Genomic DNA, 18,104 nt, shown 5'->3' with positions numbered 1-18,104 from the left:
TTTCTGTCATACTCACAAAGATCTTAAAAAACCTTAAATTGAACCTGAACCTGCAAAAACCCTGAAGATGCTGCTCAGCTTTTCCAGCTCAGATGGATTAAAACAGTGTTGAAGGGAGTTTTATTGCATTTGAACAGAACTTAAAGAAAACAACAGTACAACAACAAATGCTTTAATTTATCCTCCATGTGAAACCGGTCAGTTCATCTGGTGTTTACACACATTCATGCTGCCACCACATTTAAGAGGCCGCCATGTTTTCCTGTGGGAGATGAGCAGCTTTGAGAAAACATTTCCTGCTTCCCTCTTTTTTTAAACTGATCAGGTACATGATTAAAAAAACAGGAAGTGGATAACGAAAGGAAAGTGAACTCTAGTTTTCAGAGACTGGGTTTAGTTCTTGACTCGATCCTCAGCTTCTCTCTTATGATCCCACGTCAGACTGGCTTGTGCTGACGTTACTCAACTTGCGCTGCCTCTCCGGGCCGCCGCCGCCGTTAGGAGCACCAGGCTGGTTTCCTGCTCCAACCTGCTCCACCTCTTTGGGTATGTGGCTCAGCACCGTGTTGATCAGGTTTTTGCAGAAGCTCTGGCTGAGGAAGTTGTAGAGGATGGGGTTGGCGACGCAGTGGAAAAGCGACAGGCACTGCACCACGCTGTAGGAGAAGTAAAGGACCTCTATGGTGTTGCAGCTGAAGATGTAGGGGTTGAGGATGTCAATGACCATCAGGAACACCACCAGGTGGTAGGGCAGCCAGCACATGACGAAGACCAGGGAGTACACGTGCACCAGCCACACGTCCCGCCGGCCCTGCACATCCGGAGTCGCCTTGACCGCTCGAGCGATCAGCACGTTGCAGGTGATGATGACGGCCGCAGGACCTATGAACTGGAAGATCAAGTTCAGGTAGTGTACGCAAATAAACCACTCCTGGAAGTTGTGCTCGGGCATCATGTAGCAACCCGGCTCGTCGAACTCCAGAAGGTCCACATGGACGTTCTCAAACAGGGCCAGAACAAAAGAGAAGAGCCACAGGCCTCCGCAGAGCAACCAGCGCCGCCGGCCCACCACAGGGAAGAGGGCTGGAGACGAGGGTCTGGTCAGGGACAGGTAGCGCTCCAAGGTCATGCAGGCCAGGAAGAGGGAGCTGCTGTAGAAGTTGACCATGAAGATGAGGTTGGTGACCTTGCAGAGGAAGTGGCCCCACACCCAAACCTCGCCCATGGTCACCTCCATGAGGTAGAAGGGCAGGATACCAATCACCATCAGGTCCGACAGGCTCACGTTGATGACGCAGAAGAGAACCCCGTTGGCGGAGTGGCGCCTGCTCCAGTTCACCCACACGACCAGCACATTCTCCAGCAGGCCCACCATAAAGATGAAGAGGTAGAGCAGGAAGAGGGCGATGCGCCTGTAGTCCACGTCCAGCTCGATGGTGCACTCATAGACGAACCACGGCGTGCCGTTAATGTAGGCTGAGTGGTTGTGCTCGTCGGCCATGGTCTGGAGCGAGAAGCAAGAAAAGAGGAAAAGTGAGTGATATCTGGAGTCTAGATTTTTCTTTGTGGGTTAATCGAGGAGGAGGAGGAGGAGGAGGGGGAGGAGGAGGAGGAGGAGGAGGGTGAGGAGGAGGGTGAGGAGGAGGAGGAGGAGGCAGACCTGCTCGGCTGAACAGTCACAGAGGTAGAAAAACTAAAACCCCAACAGGTTATTAAAAGTTATCTCACAACCTACAGCGAACGTTTCACAAAGTAAACCTGCTTGTTTGTAATGTTGTGTTTCTCTCGTCCTGTGTCGATGATTCTTCAGATTTATTCCTCGTCCTCAAACTCTTCTACGATCTTCTGTCACTTTTTATCGTTTGTCTACGGTGCAGAGTGAAGCTAGAAAACTTTGTGTTCATCCCAACTGGTTTATCTGCAGTGAAGATCTATTATAATCTCTATTACTGTTCACAGGTGAACTGGTGTTTTTTAAACACAAGTCACATGTTGACTATTTCAGATTCCTCTGACCCAAGTTCACAACAAAATATTACAAAATAAAAGATCAGTAATTCAGCCAGATCCAAAGCACTGCAGCGAGAGAACTAACTTCAGTGCTTTTACTTTGTTGATACATTGCCAAACAGGAAATGATTCTATGAATGTCGTGACGGAGATCAGCATCTGTGAGACTAGAGAATGTGTCTCACTCCGATATGATGAATTAAAAACAGTCAAATAATCAAAAGGACCAAGTCGAATCTCCTCTGATGTGGTCGAGCTCCCGAGGATCTGCCAGCAGACGCACTTCCCTTTTGTTCCTGTGTTAAAGGTAGAAACAGATTCTAAAACCTTGAGAAATAAAGAACTTGGATTTAACCGTACCTTGTTAAGCGTACTGAAAGATGAAGAGGAGCAGGTTCTGCCCGAGGCCTCTTCGTCGTCTGGAGGGTTTTTAATGTTCGAAGCTTGTGGAAGCAAGAGGACTCCTCTGAAGCTCTGATGTAGACGACTATCTGAGCAATCAAGCAGCCTGGAGTTCCTACCCTCCCATTTCTCATAGACACACACACACACACACACACACACACACATACACACACACACACACACACACACACACACACACACACATCCAACAGGACATCCTCAGTCAATAGTGGGGGAGTGGACTAGAGTCCAGTGACGTCCACACAGCTCAAAAGACTCCACTTGGAAAGAACAGTGTGGTGGATATTTGACCTGTGAAGCATTTACAATGTCTGAATTATCTCAGGAGTTAAAGCAACAGAAACACAATTATAAGAATTATAAGAATTTACTGTCTGATTCCTAGAAATCACACTTGTAACAGGAATCATGGGAAGCAGGAGGGATTTGTCTCAGGTAGAAACAGACATGGATGTCCTCACCCACTGGGGGAAGTGCTACGGTGGCTCTGAGAGCTCAACGCACAGCAACTTAAGAAAACACAGGCAAGTTAAGAAAACACATGCAAGTTGACAAAACACAAGCAAAGTAAGAAAACATCTTCATCAAGTTCACAACACAACACAACACATTACAGAAACGCGCAGCAAATAGACAAACGCGCTGCAAATAGACAAACGCGCTGCAAATTGACAAACGCGCTGCAAATAGTGAAACGCGCTGCAAATAGAGAAACGCGCTGCAAATAGAGAAGAAACGACAACGGAAGTGTTTCCAGAGGACAGCTAAGAGTGATGGACACTGCTGCCACAGCAGACACAAAAACGTCCAATACACCATACAACTTCGGTGCCACCCGCGGCTCTGGAGCCGAATGCGGCTGTTCAGCCCCTCTGTGTGTGTGTGTGTGTGTGTGTGTGTGTGTGTGAGAGTAGCGAGCGCACCGAGTCCCCGACCCCGCCACCTCGCTCAGGAGTGGGGGCAAAATGTCTCTTTCGACAGTAAAGGTTTCCTACCCCTTCACACTATGGACAATACATTGCCTCACAAACAGGGGCTTGCTTGTTAGCGCTGTTTATTCAGTTTAACAGGAGAAGACGACATGTCTCTAGATCGGACCATATTCAGAGCTCAGAGCTCACTGTGGCTCTCTCCGAGTGAGTGGGCGGGGTCGGAGCGCCGGGACACACACACAGGCACACGCACACACACAAACACACACACACACTCGCCCGCTCCTGGTATTTCATGATGGCCTGATACGATGATGATTTAAAAAATGAACGTGACGTTCACTCACGTTCATCATTACGTTCACGTTAATAATATGAAAACTGACTCGTTAAGTTCAGCGTTCGTGAAACATATGCACAACACTGTACTGTACAGCCACTGCAGAGGGGCTGAAGAGCCGCCTGCGGCTCCAGAGCCGCGCGTGGCCGACCCCTGTGTGGAACCGAATTTGTATGGTGTATTGGACGTTTTTGTGTCTGCTGTGGCAGCAGTGTCCATCCCTCTTAGCTGTCCTCTGGAAACACTTCCGTTGTCGTTTCTTCTCTATTTGCAGCGCGTTTGTCTATCTGCAGCGCGTTTGTCTATCTGCAGCGCGTTTGTCTATTTGCTGCGCATTTCTGTAATGTGTTGTGTTGTGAACTAGATGAAGATGTTTTCTTACTTTGCTTGTGTTTTGTCAACTTGCATGTGTTTTCTTAAGTTGCTGTTCATTGAGCTCTCAGGGCCACCTTAAAGTGCTGCTCTCTCCATCATCATTTACACGATCTGCGTGTTTCTCTTTGCTCGTATGGAACTCAGAGGAGCTCGGTCTCAGTCGAGTCTTTGTTCTGCGTCGGTCGAGTCTCATTATGTTTGTGTGAGAGGGATTTGCCCCCTGCTGTGATCACATGACCCAGAAAAGTTACTTTTGTCGAACAAATTGCAATTTAGATTTTTCTCGTGAAACACAGGAGTGCGTACTGGTGAGTGATGACAGGGAATGATGACTCCTGCTTTTCGTCCTGATTCAAAAACTGGAGTAATGGTTTTAATGGCTTCAGTTTGTAATGGATATTGCTGTTGGGAGGGCCGGTAGTCGGGTTAAGACGTTAATAACTACAGGTTCAGCAGCTTTTATTAAGCCAACGTCATGTTTGCCTTGAGCGCACAGTGTCTTAGGGGTTTCCTGTAGGGCGGAGATTTATCTATTTGAGATAAAAAATGATTAGTCGACGGCATTGAAGGCACCAGATGAACCGTTCTCTGCGCTGTAACAGAAAAAACACTTTTTTTATGCAGGCAGTTGGGGGGGGGGGGGGGGGAGTATAGTATGGATGCATCCTTAGTATTTTTCCAATCTGAAGCATTTTTTTTATTTTTAGCAAAGACACCTTTGTCTTTCCATTCTAGTTTCTAACCTTTATCAAGTCCTGACACATTTCAGACTGTTCTCTGATCAGCTGATAAACACACACACTGATCTGTGTCACAGCACAAATGTGTGATCACAGGTTCATCCTTTCTGCGTTCGTCTGTCAACCCTTGTTTTTCATATGTGATATCAGGACACATATGAACATTTGATGTCCAATGCAGAGTCCTCTCGCATGTACTGTGTATGTGTGGGTCAGTGACATGTGGTGTGTCACCTTCCTGTGTGTGTGGTGTGGGTGTGATACTGTGTGAGTTCCCAACGCTCCCTCCCGGCCCCCCTCCTCCAATCCACCTGAGCAGCTGCACCTCGTTCCTCCGGACACTCCCTCTCCCGATGTCCCTTCTGTCCACATCTGTAGCAGGGGGGCGGGGCCGCCTCTGCTCCGTCCTCTGAGCCCCCTCTGTTGAACCGGTGTCCTCTGCTAGTTGTTGGGTGATGGTGCATGGTGGAGGATGTCTGTGAGTCTTGAAGTGTCTGGTTCATGGTCAGGTCTTTTGGTCTTTGTCGGGCCTTGTAGTTTTCTTCAACATGCAGAGCACGTCATTGAACTTCAGTCAGTTTTGCTTCGCTGTCGGCTTCTTATCAAGGACAGAGAACATCATCACACCACCTTGTCCGGCCGCCTCAAGCATCGGCATGGGGGCAGCACAAGCGTAACAGGTGGATTTCGGCTGAACTGCGGGGTACAGGAGGTTGCTGCTGTTCTCGTGTTTTCACACATTTGTGTTGGGACATGTTTTTTATGAAACCACTGCCTACTCTGAGAAAGCCTCCCGAACTCAGTCTCCCGGGATGATGCATGTCCTTTTGTTCCGGACAACTTCACCCAGAGATGTGAAAAAGACACCAGGGTCAATTCCAATTGGTCACTCTAGCTCCATGACCTGTGAGGTCACCGGGCCAATATAAGGCCAGGTCTCCCCCGATTTGCTCTCTTTCCACAATCCTTCCAAGGAGGAAGGCTGCCATCCTCTCTTCCTGCAACGCCGTTGGGTGAACCCTGGCTGCTCCAGCTCACATCTTCTCTTCCCATCCAACGAAAGCAGCGCAAGGGTGCAGCTTCCAGCTCATCTCATCAAGGAAACCTCCTGTCGAACCCAAGCTCTACCAAAGTCCTAGCAGCGACTCGATGTCCTGCAGGGGAACTTCAACCAGCAACTGAGCTGCACAGCTCAACAAAACCACGAAGGCAGAATCCATACGACCAACCAGAAGACTTCACTGAACTGAAACTTTCTTTTCCCTTTTCCTCGGATGGGTAACACAACTGGGCTTAATAATTATGCTAGGCTAAGCAAGACTGTTTATTCGATACTGTGTGATGTTTATGAGTCTGATACGTGTTGTGATATTTTGGGTTATAAGTTTTTCGAAAGTGGGGTTAGTTTGTAATGCTTATCACGCTCTCTCTTTGCATTTCAGTCTACACTCTTTGTCTAACTTAGCATCCACACAGACAAACGCATATCTCTTCACCTAGTTAAAATCTTCCCCCGCTACCGGTCGTCAAACAACTTCAGAAGAAGGGGGGGGGGGGGGGGGGGCTGTTACCTTAAAGGTGGTCAGCGACCATTTTGAAAGCATGCTGAGGAAGGTGTGACATTTTGGCCAGTCGCCATTTTAAGAGCACCCTGATTAACATAGACACACACACTCACATACATATCTTTATTAAGTTAGCACGTTGCTAGTAATTTGTGTTTTTATACTTTATTATATTCATAATAAATGTTTTTCTTTCACAAAGGTTTGCTTAATTAATGTTGCATAAGTGAATTTTGCCCAACCTCTACACTGTCAGGAACTCCTTGTCCTTCAACTTAACTAACTAAGTTTCTGTCATACTCACAAAGATCTTAAAAAACCTTAAATTGAACCTGAACCTGCAGAAACCCTGAAGATGCTGCTCAGCTTTTCCAGCTCAGATGGATACAAACAGTGTTGAAGGGAGTTTTATTGCATTTGAACAGAACTTAAAGAAAACAACAGTACAACAACAAATGCTTTAATTTATCCTCCATGTGACACCGGCCCGTTCATCTGGTGTTTACACACATTCATGCTGCCACCACATTTAAGAGGCCGCCATGTTTTCCTGTGGGAGATGAGCAGCTTTGAGAAAACATTTCCTGCTTCCCTCTTTTTTTAAACTGATCAGGTACATGATTAAAAAAACAGGAAGTGGATAACGAAAGGAAAGTGAACTCTAGTTTTCAGAGACTGGGTTTAGTTCTTGACTCGATCCTCAGCTTCTCTCTTATGATCCCACGTCAGACTGGCTTGTGCTGACGTTACTCAACTTGCGCTGCCTCTCCGGGCCGCCGCCGCCGTTAGGAGCACCAGGCTGGTTTCCTGCTCCAACCTGCTCCACCTCTTTGGGTATGTGGCTCAGCACCGTGTTGATCAGGTTTTTGCGGAAGCTCTGGCTGAGGAAGTTGTAGAGGATGGGGTTGGCGACGCAGTGGAAAAGCGACAGGCACTGCACCACGCTGTAGGAGAAGTAGAGGCCCTCTATGGTGTTGCAGCTGAAGATGTAGGGGTTGAGGATGTCAATGACCATCAGGAACACCACCAAGTTGTAGGGCAGCCAGCACATAACGAAGACCAGGGAGTACACGTGCACCAGCCACACGTCCCGCCGGCCCTGCACATCCGGAGTCGCCTTGACTGCTCGAGCGATCAGCACGTTGCAGGTGATGATGACGGCCGCGGGACCTATGAACTGGAAGATCAAGTTCAGGTAGTGTAAGCAAACAAACCACTCGTCGTAGTTGTGCTCGGGAATCAAGTAGCAACCCGGCTCGTCCCACTCCAGAAGGTCCACATGGACGTTCTCAAACAGGGCCAGAACAAAAGAGAAGAGCCACAGGCCTCCGCAGAGCAACCAGCGCCGCCGGCCCACCACAGGGAAGAGGGCTGGAGACGAGGGTCTGGTCAGGGACAGGTAGCGCTCCAAGGTCATGCAGGCCAGGAAGAGGGAGCTGCTGTAGAAGTTGACCACGAAGATGAGGTTGGTGACCTTGCAGAGGAAGCGGCCCCACACCCAAACCTCGCCCATGGTCACCTCCATGAGGTAGAAAGGCAGGATCCCAATCACCATCAGGTCCGACAGGCTCACGTTGATGACGCAGAAGAGAACCCCGTTGGCGGAGTGGCGCCTGCTCCAGTTCACCCACACGACCAGCACATTCTCCAGCAGGCCCACCATAAAGATGAAGAGGTAGAGCAGGAAGAGGGCGATGCGCCTGTAGTCCACGTCCAGCTCGATGGTGCACTCGGAGACGAACCACGGCGTGCCGTTAATGTAGCCTGAGTGGTTGTGCTCGTCGGCCATGGTCTGGAGCGAGAAGCAAGAAAAGAGGAAAAGTGTTAAGACTTTTCTTTGTGGCTTAATCGAGGAGGAGGAGGAGGAGGAGGAGGCAGACCTGCTCGGCTGAACTGTCACAGAGGTAGAAAAACTAAAACCACAACAGGTTATTAAAAGTTATCTCACAACCTACAGCGAACGTTTCACAAAGTAAACCTGCTTGTTTGTAAGGTTGTGTGTCTCTCGCCCTGTGTCGATGATTCTTCAGATTTATTCCTCGTCGTTAGCCTCTCGTCCTCAAACTCTAATATTACTCTTCTGTCACTTTTTACCGTTTGTCTACGGTGCAGAGTGAAGCTAGAAACTTTTTGTTCATCCCACCTGGTTTATCTGCAGTGAAGATCTATTATAATCTCTGTTACTGTTCACGGGTGAACTGGTCACTTGTTGACTATTTCAGAGTCCTCTGACCCAAGTCCACAACAAAATATTACAAAATAAAAGATCAGTATTTCACCCAGATCCAAAGCACTGCAGCACAGAACTAACTTCAGTGCTTTTACTTCGTTGACTAATTGCCAAACAGGAAATGATTCTATGAATGTCGTGACGGAGATCAGCATCTGTGAGACTAGAGAATGTGTCTCACTCCGATATGATGAATTAAAAACAGTCAAATAATCAAAAGGACCAAGTCGAATCTCCTCTGATGTGGTCGAGCTCCCGAGGATCTGCCAGCAGACGCACTTCCCTTTTGTTCCCGTGTTAAAGGTAGAAACAGATTCTAAAACCTTGAGAAATAAAGAACTTGGATTTTACCGTACCTTGTTAAGCGTACTGAAAGATGAAGAGGAGCAGGTTCTGCCCGAGGCCTCTTCGTCGTCTGGAGGGTTTTTAATGTTCGAAGCTTGTGGAAGCAAGAGGACTCCTCTGAAGCTCTGATGTGGATTACTATCTGAGCAATCAAGCAGCCTGGAGTTCCTACCCTCCCATTTCTCATAGACACACAAACACACACACACACACACACACACACACACACACACACACACACACACACACACACACACACACACACACACACACACGCACGCACACACACACACACACACACACACACATCCAACAGGACATCCTCAGTCAGTAGTGGGGGAGTGGACTAGAGTCCAGTGACGTCCACACAGCTCAAAAGACTCCACTTGGAAAGAACAGTGTGGTGGATATTTGACCTGTGAAGCGTTTAGATATGAATTATCTTTTGAGTTAAAGCAACAGAAACACAAATATCACAATTATAAGAATTCACTTTCTGATTACTATAAATCACACTTGTGACAGGAATCATGGGAAGCAGGAGGGATTTGTATCAGGTAGAAACAGACATGGATGTTCTCACCCACTGGGGGAAGTTCTGCTCTCTTCATCTTCATTTCCACGATCTGAGTGTTTCTCTTTGCTCGTATGGAACTCAGAGGAGCTCGGTCTCAGTCGAGTCTTTGTTCTGCGTCGGTCGAGTCTCATTATGTTTGTGTGAGAGGGATTTGACCCCTGCTGTGATCACATGACCCAGAAAAGTTACTTTTGTCGAACAAATTGCAATTTAGATTTTTCACGTGAAACACAGGAGTGCGTACTGGTGAGTGATGACAGGGAATGATGACTCCTCCTTTTCGTCCTGATTCAAAAACTGGAGTAATGGTTTTAATGGCTTCAGTTTGAAATGGATATTGCTGTTGGGAGGGCCGGTAGTCGGGTTAAGGCGTTAATAACTACAGGTTCAGCAGCTTTTATTAAGCCAACGTCATGTTTGCCTTGAGCGCACAGTGTCTTAGGGATTTCCTGTAGGGCGGAGATTTATCTATTTGAGATAAAAAATGATTAGTCGACGGCATTGAAGGCACCAGATGAACCGTTCTCTGCGCTGTAACAGAAAAAACACTTTTTTTATGCAGGCAGTTGGGGGGGGGGGGGGATATAGTATGGATGCATCCTTAGTATTTTTCCAATCTGAAGCATTTTTTTTATTTTTAGCAAAGAGACCTTTGTCTTTCCATTCTAGTTTCTAACCTTTATCAAGTGAGATGTGCGCTGGAGTCTCGGACCTGACACATTTCAGACTGTTCTCTGATCAGCTGATAAACACACACACTGATCTGTGTCACAGCATAAATGTGTGATCACAGGTTCATCCTTTCTGCGTTCGTCTGTCAACCCTTGTTTTTCATATGTGATATCAGGACACATATGAACATTTGATGTCCAATGCAGAGTCCTCTCGCATGTACTGTGTATGTGTGGGTCAGTGACATGTGGTGTGTCACCTTCCTGTGTGTGTGGTGTGGGTGTGATACTGTGTGAGTTCCCAACGCTCCCTCCCGGCCCCCCTCCTCCAATCCACCTGAGCAGCTGCACCTCGTTCCTCCGGACACTCCCTCTCCCGATGTCCCTTCTGTCCACACCTGTAGCAGGGGGGCGGGGCCGCCTCTGCTCCGTCCTCTGAACCCCCTCTGTTGAACCGGTGTCCTCTGCTTTATGAAACCACTGCCTAACCACTGCCTACTCTGAGAAAGCCTCCCGAACTCAGTCTCCCGGGATGATGCATGTCCTTTTGTTCCGGACAACTTCACCCAGAGATGTGAAAAAGACACCAGGGTCAATTCCAATTGGTCACTCTAGCTCCATGACCTGTGAGGTCACCGGGCCAATATAAGGCCAGGTCTCGCCGATTTGCTCTCTTTCCACAATCCTTCCAAGGAGGAAGGCTGCCAGCCTCTCTTCCTGCAACGCCGTTGGGTGAACCCTGGCTGCTCCAGCTCACATCTTCTCTTCCCATCCAACGAGAGCAGCGCAAGGGTGCAGCTTCCAGCTCATCTCATCAAGGAAACCTCCTGTCGAACCAAGCTCTACCAAACTCCTAGCAGCGACTCGATGTCCTGCAGGGGAACTTCAACCAGCAACTGAGCTGCACAGCTCAACAGAACCACGAAGGCAGAAACCATACGACCAACCAGAAGACTTCACTGAACTGCAACTTCCTTTTCCCTTTTCCTCGGATGGGTAACACAACTGGTCTTAATAATTATACGAGGTTAAGCAAGACTGTTTATTCGATACTGTGTGATGTTTATGAGTCTGATACGTGTTGTGATATTTTGGGTTATAAGTTATTCGAAAGTAAGGTTAGTTTGTAATGCTCATCACGCTCTCTCTTTGCATTTCGGTCTACACTCTTTGTCTAGCTTAGCATCCACACAGACAAACGCATATCTCTTCACCTAGTTAAAATCTTCCCCCGCTACCGGTCGTCAAACAACTTCAGAAGAAGGGGGGGGGGGGGGGGGGGGCTGTTACCTTAAAGGTGGTCAGCGACCATTTTGAAAGCATGCTGAGGAAGGTGTGACCTTTTGGCCAGTCGCCATTTTAAGAGCACCCTGATTAACATAGACACACACACTCACATACATATCTTTATTAAGTTAGCACGTTGCTAGTAATTTGTGTTTTTATTAGAGCTGTGAAAAATAACGCGTTAACGCGTTATGATTAAATTACCCGATTAATTTGTTTTTTTTTTTAACGCATTTAACGCATGCGCAGAAGGACCTTCCAATTCCGCCGCCTCTGCACTAGTCGCCGCTTCTTTTGCACAATGTGTCCAGCGCCAATCCTCTGGCTCCCACCCACTCCCATGTTAAACCACAGCGCTGAACACACCGGAGGCTGAAGCGTAGCGTTGTGCCGCGGCTGCCTAGCGCCGTGAAGCGATCGTTTCGGCGTTGAGTCTATTTTTTCCGCGACCAGCCAAGCGCCGGCGCGCCAGGGATTAGCGCTTACGCCACGCTTCGGCGTCGCTTCCGCGTCCGGTGTGAACCCGGCGTCACTCGCCGGACACATTGTGCAAAAGAAGCGGTCAGCTTTACTGTCAGAGAATTTGAACAAGTTAGTTTGCCTCACCAACTGGCTAAAGACCGAGTAGCTAAGAGGGCCTTTAGAGGCATTAGATTGTATCACGGTGTGGTTAATGGTTGTGTGACAAAAAATATAAAAAATGTCAACCATCCTATGGCTAAGAAGCTCAAATAATTTCTGTTTGATTTAAAAAAAAAAAGTTTTATTCAACCACACAATGGCTAAGGAACCCGAATTCTGTTTAGGATGAAGATTATATTAATGTTCCATATGGAAAAGCAATGATAACTGCTGAAGAACTGCTGAGTTGCAGCACAAAAGAAAAGTTAAATGTCATAAATCTTGTTTTCACAAAAATATTCCGAAAAAATCGGTAATGTGATTAATCATGATTAATCCATAGAAACCTGTGATTAATTTGATTAAAAATTTTAATCATTTCACAGCCCTAGTTTTTATACTTTATTATATTCATAATAAATGTTTTTCTTTCACAAAGGTTTGCTTAATTAATGTTGCATAAGTGAATTTTGCCCAACCTCTACACTGTCAGGAACTCCTTGTCCTTCAACTTAGCTAACTAAGTTTCTGTCGTACTTCACAAAGATCTTAACAAACCTTAAATTGAACCTGAACCTGCAGAAACCCTGAAGATGCTGCTCAGCTTTTCCAGCTCAGATGGATTCAAACAGTGTTGAAGGGAGTTTTATTGCATTTGAACAGAACTTAAAGAAAACAACAGTACAACAACAAATGCTTTAATTTATCCTCCATGTGAAACCGGTCAGTTCATCTGGTGTTTACACACATTCATGCTGCCACCACATTTAAGAGGCCGCCATGTTTTCCTGTGGGAGATGAGCAGCTTTGAGAAAACATTTCCTGCTTCCCTCTTTTTTTAAACTGATCAGGTACATGATTAAAAAAACAGGAAGTGGATAACGAAAGGAAAGTGAACTCTAGTTTTCAGAGACTGGGTTTAGTTCTTGACTCGATCCTCAGCTTCTCTCTTATGATCCCACGTCAGACTGGCTTGTGCTGACGTTACTCAACTTGCGCTGCCTCTCCGGGCCGCCGCCGCCGTTAGGAGCACCAGGCTGGTTTCCTGCTCCAACCTGCTCCACCTCTTTGGGTATGTGGCTCAGCACCGTGTTGATCAGGTTTTTGCGGAAGCTCTGGCTGAGGAAGTTGTAGAGGATGGGGTTGGCGACGCAGTGGAAAAGCGACAGGCACTGCACCACGCTGTAGGAGAAGTAAAGGACCTCTATGGTGTTGCAGCTGAAGATGTAGGGGTTGAGGATGTCAATGACCGTCAGGAACACCACCAGGTGGTAGGGCAGCCAGCACATGACGAAGACCAGGGAGTACACGTGCACCAGCCACACGTCCCGCCGGCCCTGCACATCCGGAGTCGCCTTGACCGCTCGAGCGATCAGCACGTTGCAGGTGATGATGACGGCCGCAGGACCTATGAACTGGAAGATCAAGTTCAGGTAGTGTACGCAAATAAACCACTCCTGGAAGTTGTGCTCGGGCATCATGTAGCAACCCGGCTCGTCGAACTCCAGAAGGTCCACATGGACGTTCTCAAACAGGGCCAGGAAAAAAGAGAAGAGCCACAGGCCTCCGCAGAGCAACCAGCGCCGCCGGCCCACCACAGGGAAGAGGGCTGGAGACGAGGGTCTGGTCAGGGACAAGTAGCGCTCCAAGGTCATGCAGGCCAGGAAGAGGGAGCTGCTGTAGAAGTTGACCATGAAGATGAGGTTGGTGACCTTGCAGAGGAAGTGGCCCCACACCCAAACCTCGCCCATGGTCACCTCCATGAGGTAGAAGGGCAGGATCCCAATCACCATCAGGTCCGACAGGCTCACGTTGATGACGCAGAAGAGAACCCCGTTGGCGGAGTGGCGCCTGCTCCAGTTCACCCACACGACCAGCACATTCTCCAGCAGGCCCACCATAAAGATGAAGAGGTAGAGCAGGAAGAGGGCGATGCGCCTGTAGTCCACGTCCAGCTCGATGGTGCACACATAGACGAACCACGGCGTGCCGTTAATGTAGGCTGAGTGGTTGTGCTCGTCGGCCATGGTCTGGAGCGAGAAGCAAGAAAAGAGGAAAAGTGAGTGATATCTGGAGTCTAGATTTTTCTTTGTGGGTTAATCGAGGAGGAGGAGGAGGAGGAGGGGGAGGAGGAGGAGGAGGGGGAGGAGGAGGAGGAGGAGGGGGAGGAGGAGGAGGGGGAGGAGGAGGGTGAGGAGGAGGAGGAGGAGGCAGACCTGCTCGGCTGAACTGTCACAGAGGTAGAAAAACTAAAACCCCAACAGGTTATTAAAAGTTATCTCACAACCTACAGCGAACGTTTCACAAAGTAAACCTGCTTGTTTGTAATGTTGTGTTTCTCTCGTCCTGTGTCGATGATTCTTCAGATTTATTCCTCGTCCTCAAACTCTTCTACGATCTTCTGTCACTTTTTATCGTTTGTCTACGGTGCAGAGTGAAGCTAGAAAACTTTGTGTTCATCCCAACTGGTTTATCTGCAGTGAAGATCTATTATAATCTCTATTACTGTTCACAGGTGAACTGGTGTTTTTTAAACACAAGTCACATGTTGACCATTTCAGATTCCTGAAAGATCAGTAATTCAGCCAGATCCAAAGCACTGCAGCGAGAGAACTAACTTCAGTGCTTTTACTTTGTTGACTAATTGCCAAACAGGAAATGATTCTATGAATGTCGTGACGGAGATCAGCATCTGTGAGACTAGAGAATGTGTCTCACTCCGATATGATGAATTAAAAACAGTCAAATAATCAAAAGGACCAAGTCGAATCTCCTCTGATGTGGTCGAGCTCCCGAGGATCTGCCAGCAGACGCACTTCCCTTTTGTTCCTGTGTTAAAGGTAGAAACAGATTCTAAAACCTTGAGAAATAAAGAACTTGGATTTAACCGTACCTTGTTAAGCGTACTGAAAGATGAAGAGGAGCAGGTTCTGCCCGAGGCCTCTTCGTCGTCTGGAGGGTTTTTAATGTTCGAAGCTTGTGGAAGCAAGAGGACTCCTCTGAAGCTCTGATGTAGACGACTATCTGAGCAATCAAGCAGCCTGGAGTTCCTACCCTCCCATTTCTCATAGACACACACACACACACACACACACACACACATACACACACACACACACACACACACACACACACACACACATCCAACAGGACATCCTCAGTCAATAGTGGGGGAGTGGACTAGAGTCCAGTGACGTCCACACAGCTCAAAAGACTCCACTTGGAAAGAACAGTGTGGTGGATATTTGACCTGTGAAGCATTTACAATGTCTGAATTATCTCAGGAGTTAAAGCAACAGAAACACAATTATAAGAATTATAAGAATTTACTGTCTGATTCCTAGAAATCACACTTGTAACAGGAATCATGGGAAGCAGGAGGGATTTGTCTCAGGTAGAAACAGACATGGATGTCCTCACCCACTGGGGGAAGTGCTACGGTGGCTCTGAGAGCTCAACGCACAGCAACTTAAGAAAACACAGGCAAGTTAAGAAAACACATGCAAGTTGACAAAACACAAGCAAAGTAAGAAAACATCTTCATCAAGTTCACAACACAACACAACACATTACAGAAACGCGCAGCAAATAGACAAACGCGCTGCAAATAGACAAACGCGCTGCAAATTGACAAACGCGCTGCAAATAGTGAAACGCGCTGCAAATAGAGAAACGCGCTGCAAATAGAGAAGAAACGACAACGGAAGTGTTTCCAGAGGACAGCTAAGAGTGATGGACACTGCTGCCACAGCAGACACAAAAACGTCCAATACACCATACAACTTCGGTGCCACCCGCGGCTCTGGAGCCGAATGCGGCTGTTCAGCCCCTCTGTGTGTGTGTGTGTGTGTGTGTGTGTGTGTGTGAGAGTAGCGAGCGCACCGAGTCCCCGACCCCGCCACCTCGCTCAGGAGTGGGGGCAAAATGTCTCTTTCGACAGTAAAGGTTTCCTACCCCTTCACACTATGGACAATACATTGCCTCACAAACAGGGGCTTGCTTGTTAGCGCTGTTTATTCAGTTTAACAGGAGAAGACGACATGTCTCTAGATCGGACCATATTCAGAGCTCAGAGCTCACTGTGGCTCTCTCCGAGTGAGTGGGCGGGGTCGGAGCGCCGGGACACACACACAGGCACACGCACACACACAAACACACACACACACTCGCCCGCTCCTGGTATTTCATGATGGCCTGATACGATGATGATTTAAAAAATGAACGTGACGTTCACTCACGTTCATCATTACGTTCACGTTAATAATATGAAAACTGACTCGTTAAGTTCAGCGTTCGTGAAACATATGCACAACACTGTACTGTACAGCCACTGCAGAGGGGCTGAAGAGCCGCCTGCGGCTCCAGAGCCGCGCGTGGCCGACCCCTGTGTGGAACCGAATTTGTATGGTGTATTGGACGTTTTTGTGTCTGCTGTGGCAGCAGTGTCCATCCCTCTTAGCTGTCCTCTGGAAACACTTCCGTTGTCGTTTCTTCTCTATTTGCAGCGCGTTTGTCTATCTGCAGCGCGTTTGTCTATCTGCAGCGCGTTTGTCTATTTGCTGCGCATTTCTGTAATGTGTTGTGTTGTGAACTAGATGAAGATGTTTTCTTACTTTGCTTGTGTTTTGTCAACTTGCATGTGTTTTCTTAAGTTGCTGTTCATTGAGCTCTCAGGGCCACCTTAAAGTGCTGCTCTCTCCATCATCATTTACACGATCTGCGTGTTTCTCTTTGCTCGTATGGAACTCAGAGGAGCTCGGTCTCAGTCGAGTCTTTGTTCTGCGTCGGTCGAGTCTCATTATGTTTGTGTGAGAGGGATTTGCCCCCTGCTGTGATCACATGACCCAGAAAAGTTACTTTTGTCGAACAAATTGCAATTTAGATTTTTCTCGTGAAACACAGGAGTGCGTACTGGTGAGTGATGACAGGGAATGATGACTCCTGCTTTTCGTCCTGATTCAAAAACTGGAGTAATGGTTTTAATGGCTTCAGTTTGTAATGGATATTGCTGTTGGGAGGGCCGGTAGTCGGGTTAAGACGTTAATAACTACAGGTTCAGCAGCTTTTATTAAGCCAACGTCATGTTTGCCTTGAGCGCACAGTGTCTTAGGGGTTTCCTGTAGGGCGGAGATTTATCTATTTGAGATAAAAAATGATTAGTCGACGGCATTGAAGGCACCAGATGAACCGTTCTCTGCGCTGTAACAGAAAAAACACTTTTTTTATGCAGGCAGTTGGGGGGGGGGGGGGGGAGTATAGTATGGATGCATCCTTAGTATTTTTCCAATCTGAAGCATTTTTTTTATTTTTAGCAAAGACACCTTTGTCTTTCCATTCTAGTTTCTAACCTTTATCAAGTCCTGACACATTTCAGACTGTTCTCTGATCAGCTGATAAACACACACACTGATCTGTGTCACAGCACAAATGTGTGATCACAGGTTCATCCTTTCTGCGTTCGTCTGTCAACCCTTGTTTTTCATATGTGATATCAGGACACATATGAACATTTGATGTCCAATGCAGAGTCCTCTCGCATGTACTGTGTATGTGTGGGTCAGTGACATGTGGTGTGTCACCTTCCTGTGTGTGTGGTGTGGGTGTGATACTGTGTGAGTTCCCAACGCTCCCTCCCGGCCCCCCTCCTCCAATCCACCTGAGCAGCTGCACCTCGTTCCTCCGGACACTCCCTCTCCCGATGTCCCTTCTGTCCACATCTGTAGCAGGGGGGCGGGGCCGCCTCTGCTCCGTCCTCTGAGCCCCCTCTGTTGAACCGGTGTCCTCTGCTAGTTGTTGGGTGATGGTGCATGGTGGAGGATGTCTGTGAGTCTTGAAGTGTCTGGTTCATGGTCAGGTCTTTTGGTCTTTGTCGGGCCTTGTAGTTTTCTTCAACATGCAGAGCACGTCATTGAACTTCAGTCAGTTTTGCTTCGCTGTCGGCTTCTTATCAAGGACAGAGAACATCATCACACCACCTTGTCCGGC

General features: G+C 47.7%; 3 protein-coding genes across 3 annotated transcripts; all 3 read right to left on the bottom strand.

The window, feature by feature from the left end:
- Positions 1 to 103: 103 nt before the first annotated feature.
- Positions 104 to 2,593, bottom strand: LOC128442442 (G-protein coupled receptor 182). The gene is made up of 2 exons (XM_053424901.1): positions 2,371 to 2,593; positions 104 to 1,504 (listed from the first exon to the last, which is right to left on the bottom strand). Exons 1-2 carry the CDS (start codon positions 2,578 to 2,580, stop codon positions 425 to 427), a joined length of 1,290 nt encoding a protein of 429 aa, XP_053280876.1. The 5' UTR covers positions 2,581 to 2,593; the 3' UTR covers positions 104 to 424.
- A 4,186-nt stretch (positions 2,594 to 6,779) lies between these two features.
- Positions 6,780 to 9,093, bottom strand: LOC128442452 (G-protein coupled receptor 182). The gene is made up of 2 exons (XM_053424912.1): positions 8,975 to 9,093; positions 6,780 to 8,180 (listed from the first exon to the last, which is right to left on the bottom strand). Exon 2 carries the CDS (start codon positions 8,175 to 8,177, stop codon positions 7,101 to 7,103), a length of 1,077 nt encoding a protein of 358 aa, XP_053280887.1. The 5' UTR covers positions 8,178 to 8,180; positions 8,975 to 9,093; the 3' UTR covers positions 6,780 to 7,100.
- Positions 9,094 to 12,748: 3,655 nt separating this feature from the next.
- LOC128442443 (G-protein coupled receptor 182) lies at positions 12,749 to 15,214 on the bottom strand. The gene is made up of 2 exons (XM_053424902.1): positions 15,013 to 15,214; positions 12,749 to 14,149 (listed from the first exon to the last, which is right to left on the bottom strand). Exon 2 carries the CDS (start codon positions 14,144 to 14,146, stop codon positions 13,070 to 13,072), a length of 1,077 nt encoding a protein of 358 aa, XP_053280877.1. The 5' UTR covers positions 14,147 to 14,149; positions 15,013 to 15,214; the 3' UTR covers positions 12,749 to 13,069.
- Positions 15,215 to 18,104: the final 2,890 nt, after the last annotated feature.

Source organism: Pleuronectes platessa, chromosome 6 (assembly GCF_947347685.1).
Source record: "Pleuronectes platessa chromosome 6, fPlePla1.1, whole genome shotgun sequence".
Classification (NCBI taxonomy): domain Eukaryota; kingdom Metazoa; phylum Chordata; class Actinopteri; order Pleuronectiformes; family Pleuronectidae; genus Pleuronectes; species Pleuronectes platessa.
Note: the sequence above shows the minus strand (reverse complement) of the source record. Positions and strands in the feature narration are given on the sequence as shown.